Source organism: Talpa occidentalis, unplaced genomic scaffold (assembly GCF_014898055.3).
Source record: "Talpa occidentalis isolate TD23 unplaced genomic scaffold, MPIMG_talOcc4v2.1 talOcc4.2, whole genome shotgun sequence".
NCBI classification, from domain to species: domain Eukaryota; kingdom Metazoa; phylum Chordata; class Mammalia; order Eulipotyphla; family Talpidae; genus Talpa; species Talpa occidentalis.
The window spans coordinates 101,618,934-101,636,459 of NW_023602073.1; the positions used below are offsets into that span (position 1 = coordinate 101,618,934).

Consider the following 17,526-nt stretch of genomic DNA (forward strand, 5'->3'; position numbering starts at 1 on the left):
CCCAATAAATATTATCTCTAATTTTAAAAGTTCCTAAAAAATAGTAAAACAGATGCTAGACAGGAAATGGCAATCATGTTATTTTTTGTATCTAACATTGGTAGGACATAAAAACAGAGTCTTGAAAAAAACTTTATAAGATTTTTTGCTGTTGTTTCAGAAATGAAACAGTATTTTAGTGTATGATTTTTTTGTGTATATGTTAAAGCCTACATCACCCTATTTTAAAAATTCCATTTTCTGATTGTCAAGTAAGCTATCTTTTCAGATCTTCCTATGAAAAAGCCTAGGAAAGGCAAAACCTTATTTCAGGACCTTGGCCTATTCTTATTTCTGCTGCTAGATAAGTAATTAATTTTTCTTTTCTTAAGCACTTGCTAGATATCCAGAAAATATACATCATTCTAATTTATAGAGACTAGAAATAAGTAAAAATATCCCTCTCTCCACAATCTATCTATGAATCTTTATTAAATGATTATTAAAAATAATCACTTATTTGTTTTTATGAGTTAACCATATTAATCTGTGAATTTAGTTGGAACTATATTTCTTAATTATTTTTAAACAATTCTTATTGATTCACTGTTGGTTTACAATACTATGTAAATTTTGGGAACATTCATACTTTGATAAATACATACGCCATAGCACACTCACCATCAAAGTTCTCCCATCCAAGTACTAACCAGGCCCGACCCTGCTTAGCTTCCGAGATCAGACGAGATCGGGCGCGTTCAGGGTGGTATGGCCGTAGACCAAAGTTCTAATATCATTATTATATATACTGAGTTCTGATAATAAGTGTTTGGCTTATATTTGTTTGTTTTTGATAAATTTGTATTTTTCACATAAAAATAGAAATGTTTAATTGTACCCTACATTTTGACAAATACATGTTCCTCAAAAGTGAATGTTATTCTGGGCCTCCCTGGTGGCGCAATGGGTTGAGCGCCACATACTATGAGGTGATCCACAGCCTCTGCAGCGCGAGTTCGATCCCCAGCTGGCCAGGGAGCAACCCACATGGAGAGGTAGACCTCTCCTGTCTCCCCAGCTGCTTCCCTCAGCAGTGTGGTTCAGTCAGTCTGCCTGTCCTGTTCCCCGCTCTGTCTCTGATGAATCCTCTCACCCCACCCCCCCCCTGCATCTCTGGCCTGTATCCCAGCTCTTGTGTGAATAAATAAATAAATTTAAAAAAAAAAAGTGAATGTTATTTAAACTAGTGAAGTCAAATAGAAGAGGTTGAGAGTTCAAGGAATTCTAAAGGGAGTTAAAATTTGTTATTCACTTAAGATCACATTTTCCTATGGAGAATCTGTTAATTATATCAATAATTCAGTCCATGCTAACAATATAAATTTCTAAAAACCATACTTCAGAAGGAATAATTATCACAGGTAGAAAAAAAGGGCATAGTTTAATTATAAACATATTCCAGAAAGATCTCAAAAGTTACAACAGACATAAAGATCTGGTTTTGAAAGTGTAACTTTTAAAAGGTGATTTTCTTCAACCTTATTATAAAATAAACTATGATCAATGAGAAAGATCATATACGTTTTTGAAAATAAAGGTTAATTTGCTTTGAAACTTTCAAACATTTGCACTGTTACAAGTTGGAACTGAGGACAGCTATTATTGACTCAGGGTATATAAGCAATTTATGCATTTTACTTTACTCAATTCTTTCTAAAACTCAGTGAGATATACCAATTGTATAGACGGAAAGACTGAGGCAATAAGTGTTACTAGCCCAATGGCATATAATAAAAGGAGGAGCCAGAATTTCAATTCAGGTTGCATCCAGAGCTACTCTTTTTTTTTTTTTTTTTTAAGATTTATTTACTTTATTTATACAAGCACTGGGTACAGTCAGAAGCGCGGGAGGGTAAGAGAATTCACCAGAGCCAGAGCAGGGAACAGAACAGACAAACTGATGAAATACACTGCTGAGGGGAGCAGCGGGCATAGCAGGAGAGGTCTGTGCACCATGTGGGCCCCTCGCCAATGTCCTGGAATTGAACTGGTGCTGCAGAGGCTGCAGGAAGCTTCACAGTCCAGTGCGAAACTGCTGCACCACCAGGGGAGGCCCCAGAGCTATACTCTTGACTAACTTACCCATATGTTTGACTGAATATTCCTTGGGAAAAAAAAAGCTAATTTAAAAATTAAATGAAACAAGTCAAACCTTAATCTCATTTTGATTTACAAATGCTCCTAGATTAGTACTGGGAAGTTCAGATAGGTGTCCAATATACAACAGTAATCCATGAAGCTCATCAACCAACAGCGAGGGAAGTTGAGCCTCCAAAGTCTCATAAGGATGGACAGGCACATAATTCCCAGCATTCTGCACTTTTAGGTATCTAAAAACAACAATGAGATTCAATTAACAACTGGAGTCTGGTTGAACATGTATTCAGAAATTCACGTTGTAAGCAAGTCTCTTCTGACATCCTACCTGAAGATGAAAACTTTAACATAATGAAGAAATGTTACACACTGTTGCCTAATGTTGTCTGCTTTGCAGTGTAGGGTTGTTATCTTTCCTGAAACCAAAACAGATAATTACTCATAGCTTAATCAGTGGCCAGTGACAAAATTTTTTCTAAGTCAAACAAACAACAATTTCTGTCTTTTAATATTTTCCACTGATTCCCATATGGCTCTTGCCTGCGGTACCTGAGCCCCCAAATCACTTTTATTAAGGTCACCAAAGAAACCCATATTGCCCAATCTAACAGACCCTCTCTATCAAGTAACTTGTTCTCACAGTAGTATTGGCTACACCTGGCTTCACTGAAGTCACATTGGCACTAATATTGCCAGCCTTCTTCCTTCCTCATGTTTCCCTTCTCAGACCTCTCTTTTACTGGGTTCTCTTCCTCAACTTTATTACTAACCTTGGCACTTCTCAAAGAGTCAGTATTGAGTCCTCTCCTTTCTGTACACTTCTTCCTACATGTATGATCTCATCAGTTTCTTTAATTCTACAGGACAACAACCCCAAAAGGTCTGCCTACCTTTCAGACCTCTCCTTTGCACTCCACACCTTGCATGTCAAACTGCCTAACATCTGTATTTTGATTGCTCATACAGTATAAATAACATATCCTTAATTTCTTCCAAAATATGTTCATGCTGCCATGTCTTCTCCACTCGCTGCATGGTTCTCCAGTTGCCTACATGCCATTCTTGATTCTTCTTTCAGTATCAGAGTTAATCCATTAGAGTCCTATTAAGCTTAGGATTAAAACGCACCTTCAAACCATCCATTTTCCTACAATCTTTTGAACTACTACAACAAGGTTTCTAACAGATCTTCTGCATCTTCCTTTGTTCCTCTATAATCAAAGTACAAAATCTGCGTTAAATATGTATTAATTTCCATCCTTTATAAATCAAAAGCCATGAAAGACTACTTGCTATACTGAGGATGAAATCAAAGCTCCTTATAATGACTTATAAAGTCCTGAATGACATATAGTTCCCATCTTTCCCCCAACTTCAACTTATGTTATCTTTCCCTCCAACATTTATATCAGGAAAAATGACCTGGATAACTACTACATACAAATACACATAACTACTATAGGAAAAAAATCAGTAAGAGAGGCTCACTCAGCACAAACGCAGGGAAAAAAAAATCCCATTCATATTAAACATAAAGACAAACTTATTTCTAAATTTAAGTCCAAAGGAGCAAACATGGCCACTACATGGGCAAAAGCAACAGGGGCCTAAGTAAAAAGATACCATGCCAATGTCGCATACAGTACAGTTCATTTTTATAGCTTATTTAATGTTTCACCTGCAAGAGTCATATGATTCCCCTCTTTCACAATTCTCAGCTGACGAAGGCAGTATTCCTTTAAAACTATCTGCTGTGAACTACTGCAGTCAGTCAAAGTGAATTTTACCCATTTAAAACCAGGAAAGGGGCCTCCCTGGAGGTGCAAGGGGTTAAGACGTAGCCTATGAAGGTAGCCGCAGCCACTGCAGCACGTGTTCGATCCCTGGCCAGGAAGCTTCCCACATGGTGCAGCAGACCTTTCCTGCCTCGCCTGCTGCTCCCCTTAGCAGTGTATTTTAGTCAATCCACCTGTTCTGTTCCCCACTCTGTCTCTGGTGAATCCTCTCACTCCCCACAACTCTGGCCTGTACCCCAGTTCTTGTATGTATAAATAAATAAATAAATAAATAAATAAATAAATAAATAAATAAAGCAAGCTTTGGAAAAAATAAGATTAAATAAATAAATAAATAAAGCCAGGAAAGCAGAACAACATAAAAGAGCAGTTTTCAGGCAATGGATACAAAGCAATCCAAGATTGCTATCCTAGAGAGAAGGGTCCTAAGACTGCACCAGCTTCCTATTAAACATGGTTTCCAGACTACAGCACAAGGAGAGTATACCCAAACAGAGCCCAAATCAATGATTTGAAGAAATATGAGATCTGAATTTAGGGATATCTAATTTGCTGGACAAAAGTACCAAAGAAGAAAGAAGTTTCACACACACACAAAAAGAGCTCTGCAAATGTACAAATAGGGTTCCCTTTGAGTCTCTGGATAAGTAATGATCTGTTCAAACATAAGGAAAAATTACCAATGCCAGAGAAAATCAGAAAACAATTCCCTATAAAGTTTACACAGGCCAACAAATAGTTCAGGTTGCCACTAGCAAAAAGAAAAGAAAATCTAATACACCAGAAAGAAACCTCAGAAGGCTTACTAGAGCTAAATTACAATTAGGTTAAAGGTTACTTTCTAAAAGGTCTAACAAAATTTAAAACAAGCTTCACAAAGAGCCAATGGAGTACAAGTACTCAAGAGAGAGCCAGAATACTATTCAACACTAGTTGAAGGAATGTAAAAAATCTAGAAACCAACAAATTCTCCAATGTCTATTACACAATTAAACAAAAAATTACTAGATACTTACAGAAATAGAAAAGTATATTGCAGAACAAGGAGAACAATTAATCTATATGAACAGATCCAAAAAAGACAGTGATAAAAGAATCAGCAGTCAACAAAGTTAAAAACAGTCAATATATACTCTACTATGTTCAAGGTGAATGAAAAAAAGCAGGACAGATATGGAGGATTAAAAACAATCCAAATGGAATGTCTTGAGACAAAGAAATACAATATCTGAAAAAGGGTTAATACTAACAAAACTATATATAAGAACAGACATGCATTACTATGTATGCTATTCTTCCTCAAATAAAAGGCAATCTGGGAGTATAATGAATAGGAGAACAAGAACCATACGCATTTCAGTAAATGACCCTCTGTAAGGGCTTTCTGGGGAAGACTGGGGTCAAGGTTAACCATGTGATTTTATTAATAAAGCCCTGATCCAGCTGCATGACCGTGGCAAGTAGATCTAGGAGTAATCTCTAATACTACTAATCTGACCAACAAATCTATCATGAAAAGCTTTTTTAAGCTGCAAAAATAGATAACTTGTCCATATAAGAACCATTTCAACATTTACTTACTTATTTGTTAATAGTCCACTATGGTGGTTTTAAGTCAAAACATGCATTTCAAGGAATAATCTTGCCTAATAAAAGCCTTCCACAACCTTGATTTACTTAAGCCACTCTACATAGGAAAGGTACTGTTTGCTATATCCATGAAAATCTTTTAGAGGCTTCCCAGTAGTTACAAAATACAGACTCTTTGGTATGATTTACAAAAACAACTGCTATTTCATCCCTTCCAAATTCATCACTCTCTCACACACTCTGTTTAATTATACATAATTACTACCTACTCCCTGAACATTTATGATTTTATATACTTCAGTGTCTTTGTCTATACAATTGTTTCTATCTCGAACTCTTGCTTTCTTCAAAATCTTTTGGTTAACTCTTCCTATTTCTTGAAGATTGAGATATGGTATGTCTCAGTAATGGGCACACAGACAGATGAAGTCCTTGGCTCCTGTAATAGCTTATACATGTCTCTATCATCATACTTTTCCATTTTCTATGCTGACCTATGCTTGCATGCCTGTCCTATTCAATTGCAAACTGTTAAGAAGCATAATTTTCCTCTTTGATTCATCAGCACTTCTGCACAATACTGGTATAAAGCAAGGACTCAGGTGATAATGAAACAATAATATTCAACATTTACTTACTGAGCACATACTGAGAAAACAAAACAAAATAAATAAAACAGCCCTGACAATTGACTGCTAACAGGTAGGCCATGGTGTTCCCCACTGAAATTAAATAATTTTCATAAAATATCAAAAATAATCAGACAGGGCCATTCCATGATTATGGTGAAAAAAAAAAGAAGACAAAAACAAAACCTCTCTGTAATCATGTCTGACCCAGAAACAAGGCACTAAGCAATCACATAAAAATAAACACAATAAAAAAAAAGCATCCTCCTTTTCAGCTAAAATGACTATTGCCATCTTTATTAATTAGGATTAGGCTCCCTTTGTCCCACCTCCTAGATAAAAATTAACGTAATCATCATCATAGAATTGTTGATGCTTCTTAACAGTACCCAATCCAGAATAAAGCCTTAGTCTCCTTACACTTTAACCCAAACTAGCCAGAATAAGCCCAAACTCTATCACAAACCCCTCTCTATTCACCCTTACTAAGAAGCCCTAGCTGTTCCTCATGATGTACATTTCCTCCTTGCTTATTAATCTACTTAATAGCTTATTTGACCAAAGGTATGTCCTGGTGTTCTTTGGGTGCCAGGCACACTAAAAATAGATATTAGGCTAAGCACTTAACATGCATTGTATCATTTAACCCTTAAAAGAACTCAGTGAATTAGGAGCTATTACTTGGTGTGAGACCTACAATTACCTAAGGTTAGAATTCAGCCTGACCACACAGCCATGATTCTAAATACTACAGTGTACCAAAACTTCCAGGAGAAGCAGGTAGGCTTCACTAAAATACACTGCCCTTCAATTCCCTCTGCTACTTTAACTATACCACAATCCTCTTCCCCTCTTCCCCAATCATCAATATAGTAGATGCGAAAAACAAGAACAAAAAAAGCAGAAAAGATGAGCAAGAAGATAGCATGAAATCTGGCACTTTATCTTACAAGTACTTTTCCTGAACACTAAATATACTGTGCACTTAACTTCTGACCTAACATTTCCTTCATGTTATTATGATAGCTCAACGTGCTTCACAGATCTTTGTGCAATTCACTTTAATGAAACACAACTCTTTTCCACCATAAACCCACTTAAAACTTACCAAAATCACAGCTGGCCTGTAATAAAGTTTCCAAGTTGTATAGCTGCTGCCTAAATTAAAATAAAAAAGTAAGGTGAGAATTAATTTTAGAATAGAGGAAAGCATGTAACAATCAGGAGGACAGTGTTTCCCAATCAATTACACAGCATCAAAACCTCTCCTTTGTGTATGTTTAATATTTCATGTCAGTGTCAGCTTCAGGTAGCAAAGACTGACATGACAAAACATGTCTTTCTGACCTTCCATTTAGTTCAGAAATAAGATCAAATATAGATTTCACTATCAAGATATTGTTTATATTTTTAAAAAGTTTAAGACAATTATATAAAACACCGGAGGTTAATAATTGTTAAATTGTACACAATACAGTTCTACTATAGGAGTTGAAAAAAAGGACTATAGCAAATGATTGACTCAATGTATTCTCCAAATAAAACATATGCATGGCACAGATACAGTGATGTTTCTTCACAAGGTCTCATGGGATGAGAGAGGAGAAATTCACCTACCTTTCCAATGTCATTAAAATAATTTTGGAAAATGATTTGACTTCCTTTCTAAATTATCTAAAATGTAAATATGGACTAAGTTTAAATGAATATAAATTATTATTTCAATTTTGTTGATTGGAATCATGAGATAGTGTTCATGTTTTAAAAAGTTCGTATGTTTAAGAAATGTATATGAAGTTTTTGAAGATAAGACCATATGCCTGGAACTTGCTTGAAAATATTTAAGCCAAAAATAGGGGGGAAGGACACAATGAAGACAATATGATATAACCTGGATGTTTATTATAACTGAGGGAGGGTATGTAGAGGTTCATTATATTATTCTCTTTACAATTGTGTATGTTTGAAAATTTTCATTAAGTTTCTTTAATTAATCATATTTCTATTTACAGTCTAAAAGGTACAGTTGTAAAGACTGAGTTCATTCTCTAAAGGTTATTGAAAGACTATGGCGATCAAGCAAAAAAGTATTTTAGTTTTCTTCCAAAACTGTAACATAGTTCATAGTCTTAAGCATTTGTCTTTAATACATGATGTCAAAAACAAAAGCATAAAGATTCTGAAATCACTAAACAATCTCTCATTAAAACCATTACTCCAATAAACATTACTGCTTGACTGCTATCATTAATAAGAATCCAATGAGCAACAAACACCACTCTGTGCAGCTTTTGTATTAGATCTTATTAGAAAAAGATCAACCAGGTAACTTACAAAACTGAACAGCATGGATACTCAGTCAGTAAAAAAAAGAACCACATACCTGAATAAATGAAAGAGCACTCTAGATGAATTCACTAATGCTGTTTCAGTAACCCACTGAATACCAAATATTTCCACTGTGTCTTCTTCAAAATTAGTTGGTAAAGGATCAAGATTCAAAATTAGTCTGAAATGAAAACTCTGATTTAGTCTCATAATGTGTGCTAAATTCCATACTATAGTATATCTTCCTTTGGGCATTATATGAATCCATATTACACTACTACAGTTAGACTATATTAAAAATTTAATCCTATCCAGTGATAACTAAAGAGCATTCCTAACACACTGATGAAAATCTGAAAAAGGGGAAAAAAGGCTTCCGATATTTTTTACCCACCGCTTAAGGGCTCCGCTGGTAAGGTAGGACTCCCCAGAAAAATATTTTCCTCCTCCCCTGTTATCAAAATCACAAGAAAAGTAAGGCGGTTTGCACCATTCTGTTCCCAACTCCAGCTCCAAGCTGTCTGTCAGGAAGGTCGACGCAGTGGAACAATTATCCATGGTTTACTTCATGTCCTGAAAAGTTTAGGATTCATGAATTTCTGGAAGTGGGCTGGGTGGAGACATTCACTGAAATTCCCCAAACGCCCTCTCCCTCTCCCCACTCCGACAGAAAGAAAGACATCAAGAAGTCAAATCCTCCAAAACTCTCCCCCCACCAACTCCCCGTGATCAAGGCTGTCAGAACTGTGAAAGTACCCCACTAGCAGTGGCAGTAACTCAGTATCTGCCCCTCCAGGTGGGCCCTGCAGTCAGGACAGGAAAGTTAGCAAGACAGACTCAGCCTCAACTTCCGGGCCCGCCTCCACCAGCGCCATCCACTACCTTACCAAGCAGATAGAAGCCACTTCTCCGGCAGGGCAGTGGAAAAGCCCGCTCGCTGACTCCTGGGGTTCGGGGGTGTAGGTCGGGTGAGGCTGGGGGGGCTGGATGAGAACCACCCGTCGCGCCAACCCCAAATCCCTCTAGCCAGAGGCCAGGTCCCGCCAAGTGAGCACACGCAGGGACCAGCTCGGGGCAGGCGATGGACTAGCGGAGCCGGACTTCCGTGTACCAGGGCGAGTCTGATGCCAGTCCCACCTTCTCACACTTTCAGTCCCCGAGAGCCGCCCTCGGCCGTGCAGACCACCGCTCCGGTGCCGCTAGGATCTACAGGGGAAACGGGCGAAATTCCCGCCACGGCGCCACGACGCTCAGGAAGGGCGGGGCCCCGGCGCGGCCCGCCCCCCGGAGGCCGGCTCGCGCGTTCTCCCGGGGCACTGCCGGCGCGCTGCGAGTTCTCGCGAGAGTTCAGGCTGAGGCCTTTACGGTCGGCGCCTTTACTTTTTTTCGTTTTTTTTTTTTCTTTTTTAAAAGATTTAATTAGTACGTCCGCAGAGGGGCAGGGCCTCACTGGGAAGCGGAATTGGTTTTCCGAGGCTGAGGTGAGGAAAGGCTAGAACGGCGGGGTTCTATTCGGGCTGGGCCTAAGCAAGAGCTTTGGTCCTCTGAGTTCAAAAGGGGGTGTCACCTTTACCCCCCCACGTCCCCGCGCCGCGCGGGGTCTCCTTCCCGCGCTCGTGCCGGCAGCCCTTTTGTTGAGATCTAGGATGCCTGTTCATGGCTTGTGGGCCAGGCTAGTGCAAAATTGAGGCTAATCTGGTGTATGGAAGCGTTAAGTCAAATGGCCCTGCCTTCGATGTCAAAACTGTTGCTTCCCTTTTTTGCATCGCATCTTGACAAGTTTAGCACACTTTGGTAATGGTGTAACCCATTCTCAGCCTTTTTTTTTATCTTTGATAAGTTTCCTTTAAAATCTCCTTAGAAACGTTTGAGTTTGTGTCAGCGATAACACCTTTGAGATTCAAGAAAAATTATAATTCACATATTGTGCTATAATTTCAGTATTCGCCATATTGCCCATTCCTCGCAATATAATTTATCTCGCCTTTCATTCCTACATAACTCCTTTCTCTGCTTAATTAAACATACTCAAGAGAAATGATTGAAGGATACATAGTGAGCGAGCCATTTACGATATATAAACAGTTATCGGAAAATAAGAAGTGATGGTGAAACACCCAGAACAATGAGTCACTATCACCCTTAAACCTAACAGGTACTGAGGAAAGAGGGATTACCAGAGTTAATGATATTTATTTTGGGAGGAGGCAGCTGCCTACCTAGTAGTCTCCTCCGGTGACTTCATGAAAGAGCACAGCCATCCCCAACGTGCAACTCAGAAAACCATCCAAACTTCTTTCCCTCTAAACTCCACCTGGTGTCTCTCATTGGCTAAAATCCACCTGAAAAGGGAAGACAAGGATACAAACTATGAAGTTTATGTTCCCAGGGTAGAGTCCTGGCTGAAGAAGACGAAAGAGTGAATCTGACAGAAAGAGGTCAATTGAATCAAGACATAATACTGTATTTATACACCAACTAACGTTTTAATATGCATGAAGTGGAAAATATAGGAGGAATACGCAAATCAATTAACTAGTTAAACATGCCTCTTTCTAAAGATGGAAAGTACTTGGATGGACGTAAAGGACTAGTTAATATTTTCAAAGAAATAGAGGACTTCAACAGCACCACCAGCCACCTTGACCCAATTGATGTTTATAGGTAAGTCAATCCAAAATAGCAGAGTATACTGTTGGCAAGTATAGATGGAACATTTACTAAGGTAGACTATGTTCAGAACCATAAAACAAATTTCATCAGCTTTAAGAAGATTGAAAGCATGCAAACAATATCGTCTAACCACAATTGAATTAAACTAGAAATAAGTAAAAAGTTATCTGAGAAAAGTCTCTTAAATATATGGAAATTTATATACTTCTAGTTACACCCATGGCTCAAAGGAGAAATCACAAAGAAAATTAGAAAATATTTTGAATTAAATGAATATTAAAATGTAAAACCGTAACTTTATGTATAAGGACAGTGAGCTCAATTTAATAAATTCAACTTCTATCTTAAAAAACTAAGAAAAAACAGCAAAATAAAACTGAAGTAAGCAAAATAAAGAAATGCTGGAATGTAAGTAAATGAAACAGAAGAATGGAAGAAAACCAAAGTTGGTTCTTTGAGGAGATTAATAAGTCCTCTGTTTCCATCCAAGTATTTTTCATCTTTGGATTAAATAGTTTCTCTCCCCCTTCTCACCACACACCTAACACCTAACACTTCTTACAAGAAAACTCCTGGACCAGGTAGTTTTACTATTGAACTCTTTTAGACACTCAAAGAAGGAATGATACTTATTCAATATTAACTTTTCCAGAAAATAGATGAGAATGGAGTGCTTCAAAACTCATGTAATCAGCGTTATCCTGATCAAAAATAAAGACAAGAAAATTATAATACATTATCAAATACAACTAGAGGCAGAAATTTTACCAAGTAAAATTGACCAATACACAAAAAGAAGGACAAATAGTTACTAAGAAAATTAGGTTCATCTTCAGAAAGCAAGGTTGGCTCAGATTTTCAAAAATCAATCAGGAGTTCATTATATTTATAATGTTGATACGCTATAAGAAGAAAATCTATTATCACAATATGTAGAAAAAAAATCACTTGAAAATATTCAACATCCATTCATGATAAAAACTCTTGATCAACTAGAAATCAAAGAAAATTTTCCTAACCTGATAAATGGCAGATATGACAAATCTAATCTGAAAATGAATGCTTTTTCTCTAAGATTGAGAGCAAAGCAGGGATGTCTGCTTTCTCTACTTCTATTCAACAATGTGTTGGAGGTAACTAACCTATGCAGTAATGTATGAGAAAGAAAGAACATAGAATGGAACAGAAAAAGTAAGGCTCTCATTCTCAGATGCAAGAATCACTCATGAAGAAAATCTTTTAAAAATCTACAAAACCAGCTATTAGAACTAATAACGCATTCAAGAAGTTGACAGGGTTCGATGTCAATGTACAGAAATAATTGTTTTTTTATGGATTAGCAATAGAAATTTAAAAGTTATAATTTAAAGGGCATATTATTAATATTCTAATGGTACCAAACATACTTAGAGATAATTTAACATTTTTTCTCTGGCATTTCAAGGATTATAAAGTTTTGCTCACAGAAGTTCAAGAATATTCAATTAAATAGACAAGATAATGAATTGAAAGATTATTCAGGTTACTTACAAAATTTATCCACAGATTCAGAGCTAATAAAAAATCCCGGTAATCTTTTGCAGAAATTCACAAATGCATTTAAAATATGATACAGAAGAGTGAAAGATCTAGAATAACCAGAACAATTTTGAATAAGAATGGTGTTTGAAGATGCACAATACCCGATTTCAAGACTTAATTCTCAAGCCACAATAATCAAAACAGTGTGTATTGGTCTAAGGATAGATATAGTCAATGGAGCAGAATTGTGAGTCCAGAAATAAGCCACCATACATACATGGTCAATTGATTTTTGGCAATTGTAATTAAATGGTCAAATGATAGTCTTTTCAACAAATGATTACTGATGCACTAAAAAATGAAATTGTACCCTTATACTGTTTACAAAATTAACAATATGGACCATAGACCCAAATGTAAGAGCTAAATTTATAAGACATTGATACCCAAAGGGCTAATAAACATGAGAATGATGCAAAGGAAAGCCAAAAATTTCATGAAAGAATGGGCAAAATATGTCAAATGCTCCTGTTAAGTAGAATGATAAACATTCAGTTTGGTGATGACTGCTGTTGATAAAATGCCATTTCAGTTGAGTAGTGGGAGATAGGATGTCAGATTGGAGTGAATTGGATAGAAAATTGGAGGTAAATCGGTGACTATGGAAAATTCAGGAATTTAAAGTAAAGTGGATTATTAGGGCAGGAGTGAGAGGTGAGGCTCAAGAGTTGGTGTTTTGAAGGTGGTAAATAATACTGCATATTTGGGAGGTTATGGCAACTATCCAGTATAGAGGGGAAAGATGATACTGAAAAGAGGGATTGAGGGACTATAGGATTGCAGGTATTGAGAAGACATGAGAGGATAATATTAACTGCTCAGGTAACAGACTGGCCTCTTAGAGGATCAAGGACATATTTTCATTAATAGGAAGAGTGAAAGATATGCAGATAAAGATAGTTGTGGTTGGTAAACTATGTGGTGGGAAGTTGTAGTTTTTGTTTTATTGCATCTATTTTCTTTATAACATCAACTAGAAGTGAAAGGAAAGAGTGGTTCTTAGACATTTGAGGGGACAAGATGTGTCGTCACATTGGCAAACAAAAACAAATGTCTTCATGTAGAAGTTTAATAGGACTATCTCAGAGTGTTTACTGTTTGAGATCTGTGATACCAAATTAAGAATTCAGCATAATTTTATTTTTTTCTCCAACATTCAGGAGAGGAAAACATTTGAATATTGTATTATCAGTCAAACTATTCTCATTTGCTGTTTCCTTTTAAATGTATTTACAAGCTGTCCATTTGACAATCTATTCTTATGTTTTCATGATTCAGACTCAAATAGAAATTTGTTGTGATTTGTTTTTAGTAGGAAAAGTTTTTATATATTCAACTGACTAATATCACACAGGTAAAAAGCTTTCAATTTCAGCAATTTTATCACCATTTTATTCAAAATCTTATTTAAAGTTTAAACTCATGTTCTCATGCCTTCAATGAAACCAAAGATTATGTTACCTCTTTGCAGTAACTTCTCATAAACTTAGAATTGGTTTCAACATTTTAGTGAAATCTGACCATGCTAAACCCAATATGAATGTTCTTATCACACAATTGGTAATCTTTGAGGGTACACTGTGTTAGCCAAATTTATTTATGGCCTTGGGCCTAATTTTCAAGATATTTGTTTATCTCTGAGCTATATATAGCAAGCATGTATGAAGCCCACTTTCAACTGACTTTTTGTTTACCCACAATATTTTATTACACTAATTGAGTGTAAATTAGTGTAATTACACTAATGAGTGTAATTTTATTACACTCATTTTGTACAACAGATAATGAATTCCAAATGTCCAGGTACTACCTCCTGCACAGGTATCATTGTTTAAACTACTATGCCAATGCCAATGGAGAGTTTAGTTAGTTAAGAAGGAGCAACTTTCCTCTACAGTATAAAGAATTTTTATGCAAATGTTCGGAGCATTGGTTCATAATCATTGTAATATAGAATCATGAACAACTCAGCCCACCCCCAAATTTCATTGATCCTCGTTCATTTTTCTGTATATATCTTCCTTTCCTCTATGTGCTCTCATTTTATTTCCCTTTAGCTCCAGGAACTTTATTCACCAATTACACCTTTTCTTTTTACTTTTAATCTCTCTCTCTCCCCTGTCTTCTTTCTCTAAATCTATGGTGATAAGAAGCTTCAAAGGTAGTTTCTAATAATCTCTGCTATCTTGTATTCATGCCCTTGTGTAATCCTTTCACCTTACATGTGAGGTGAACCTAATAACTTGCTCCTAATAAGCAGTAAAGCAAAAAGTGATGGCCTATCATTTTCATGATTAGGTTACAAAAGACTGAGCTTTATCTTGCTAACACTTTCTCTCACTGATAGACTTTGCCTCTTGTTTTTTCAACTTGTTCACTTTGATGAAATAAATTGTGATGTTAGAAAGATTCATGTGGCAAGAACTAAGGGAAGACTCTTGCCAACAAGCAGCCAGAGTATCTGTGGTCCTCAGTTCACCAGTCTGTAAGGAGCTAAATCCTACAAATAACCAAGTGCGTTAGTTTGGGAAATGGAGTCTTACCCCATTGAACTTTGAATTGACAAGGCCTGTTAGATATATAGAATTTAACTTGTTCCAAAGAAGTTGTCTGACCTTTGCCCTTGGCTTCTGGGAAGAAATCTCTAACCCTTTGGAATACGATTGTCTGATGAGTGTCTAGTTTTCTTTGGAGGCCTTGAGTCCTACTGGACAGTCTAACGATATGGTTTAGAGTGTGGCTAACCATGCCCAAAGGACCGATACTGTTCATTAATGTGGACCTCTGGGTCACGCAGTATTAGCCAAGCGATCTGGAGACTGAGGTCAGTCATGTGAGTAATCACTCCATCGTGCCCACATAATAGAGCCCAATAAAACTGAACACAGGGCCTCCCCGGTGGCACAGTGGGTTGGGCACCGCGCTGTGAAGCTGTCCGCAGCCTCTGCAGTGCAAGTTCGATCCCCGGCCGGCCAGGGAGAGACCCACATGGCATGGCAGACCTCTCCTGCCTCACCCGCTGCTCCTCTCAGCAGTGTCTTTGGTCTGTTTGCCTGTTCTGCTTCCCACTCTGTTTCTGGTGAATTCTCTCACCCTCCCGCACCACTGACTGTATCCCAGTTCTTGTATAAATAAATAAATCTTAAAAAAAGACAAAAACAAAACTCTGAACACTGAGGCTCAGGCAAGCTTTTCTGGTTGCCAGTATTCCATGCATGTTGTCATACAGGGATGCAGGAAAAGTAATATGTCTTGACTCTACTGGGAAATAAACAATGGAAGCTACATGATTGGTGCTTTGTCCAACTTAATTCTATGCATTTTCTCCTTGGCTAATTTGAATCTGTGTCTTTTCCCTGTTGTAACCATATTTGTGAGTATAATAGCTATACATGAGTTCCAAGAATATTTTTAGCAAATCACCAAAACTACCAGTAGTTTTAAAACCCCCAAACATGCAGTTGTTGTCAGAAGTGAGGAAAGTCTTGGCCTCATCCTCAAAGTTGTCTAAACTCTTGTAATAGCATGGCTGCCAACAACTGTGGCGGATACTGGATTGCAGCTATGAAATATACAGAAGCAGAAGTTCCAGTTAAGTTATATCCAGATTTCTGAACTACGAAAATTATGAGATAAAAATCAAGCCACTAAGTTTTGATGTAAATTACACTATATGGCAATATATAATTACTAATATGCTTTACAAAGCAAGCCTTACAAAATCTAAATAGTCACGTTGATTCTAAGTCCAACTAAATGGTGCTAAACTCCTTTTAGATCTTATGCCATAATTTTTTCCTGACTAACCTATTCACAATTGTAGTTTCAATTTATAATTCTGTGCAGATTAATCTGAAATGTACCACTTATCGAAATATCGCTGCTCTGTGATGCAGACCTGTAAATACAATAGCCTATTTATTATCACTTTTTATATTAGAGACTGGCCATTACATTAAAAAAAAGTAAGCAGGGCCTCCCTAGTGGCACAGGGGTTAAAGTCTCAGCACTATCAAGCAATCACCAGCCACTGCAGCACAAGTTTGATCCTGGCCAGGAAGCTAACCCCACATGGCGCAGCAGACCTCTCTTGTCTTGCCCCGCTGCTCCCTTCAGCAATGTATTTCAGTAGATCTGCCTGTTCTGCTCCTCACTCTGTCTCTGGTGAATCATTTCAGCCCCCTGAACCTCTGGCTTCCACCCCAGTTCTTGTATGCATAAATAAATAAATCTTAAAAAAAAAAGTAAGCAAAGCTTCCAACTTAGTACAGTACAAACAGTCCAGCCTCCCTTTCATGTCTACCTGTGCCTGTGTCCTAGGGGCTGGTAGAGGGTAGAAGGTAGTGTTGTAGCTGATGGTGATCTGGAGGTGTAAACCCTGTAAACACAACAAACATACTTCTAAAAACCCTATGTGAATCTAGAAAAATGTGGTTCTAGGCTATACTGGCCTTTGGCTGCCAGTTTATAATCCCTCATTTCATCTTTAATATTATAGTCAGTCATATATAGTGATAATCAGAATATCACTTTTTGAATTAGAATGGGTTGGAAATTGATTATTTTAAATATGTAAAACTATTCTGTGCCTTTTATGCCCTTCTTTTTTTTTTTTAAAAAAAAGATTTATTTATTTATTTATAAAAGTACTGGGTATAGTCAGAAGCGCTGAAGGGTGAGAGAATTCACCAGAGCCAGAGTGGGGAGCAGAATAGGCAGAAGGACCGAAGTACACTGCTGAGGGGAGCAGCGGGCGGCAGGAGAGGTCTGTGCGCCATGTGGGACCCTCCTCC

The 17,526-nt window shown here is 37.2% G+C and overlaps 1 protein-coding gene across 2 annotated transcripts in view; it reads right to left on the minus strand.

Annotated features, from left to right (window-relative positions):
• MMS22L (MMS22 like, DNA repair protein) overlaps window positions 1–9,736 on the minus strand; it is a 98,609-nt gene extending 88,873 nt beyond the window's left edge. Inside the window, exons 1-6 of one of the 2 annotated variants that reach the window (XM_037520137.2) lie at window positions 9,617–9,736; window positions 8,874–9,052; window positions 8,535–8,660; window positions 7,260–7,309; window positions 2,465–2,552; window positions 2,192–2,369 (exon numbers count right to left, since the gene is read on the minus strand). In XM_037520137.2, the coding sequence (XP_037376034.1) occupies window positions 2,192–2,369; window positions 2,465–2,552; window positions 7,260–7,309; window positions 8,535–8,660; window positions 8,874–9,037 (606 nt within the window). In that variant the 5' untranslated portion in view covers window positions 9,038–9,052; window positions 9,617–9,736. Of the gene's footprint in view, window positions 1–2,191; window positions 2,370–2,464; window positions 2,553–7,259; window positions 7,310–8,534; window positions 8,661–8,873; window positions 9,053–9,366 lie in introns of both variants that reach the window. The other variant, XM_037520136.2, reaches the window with a different exon arrangement.
• Between the last annotated feature and the right edge of the window lie 7,790 nt (window positions 9,737–17,526).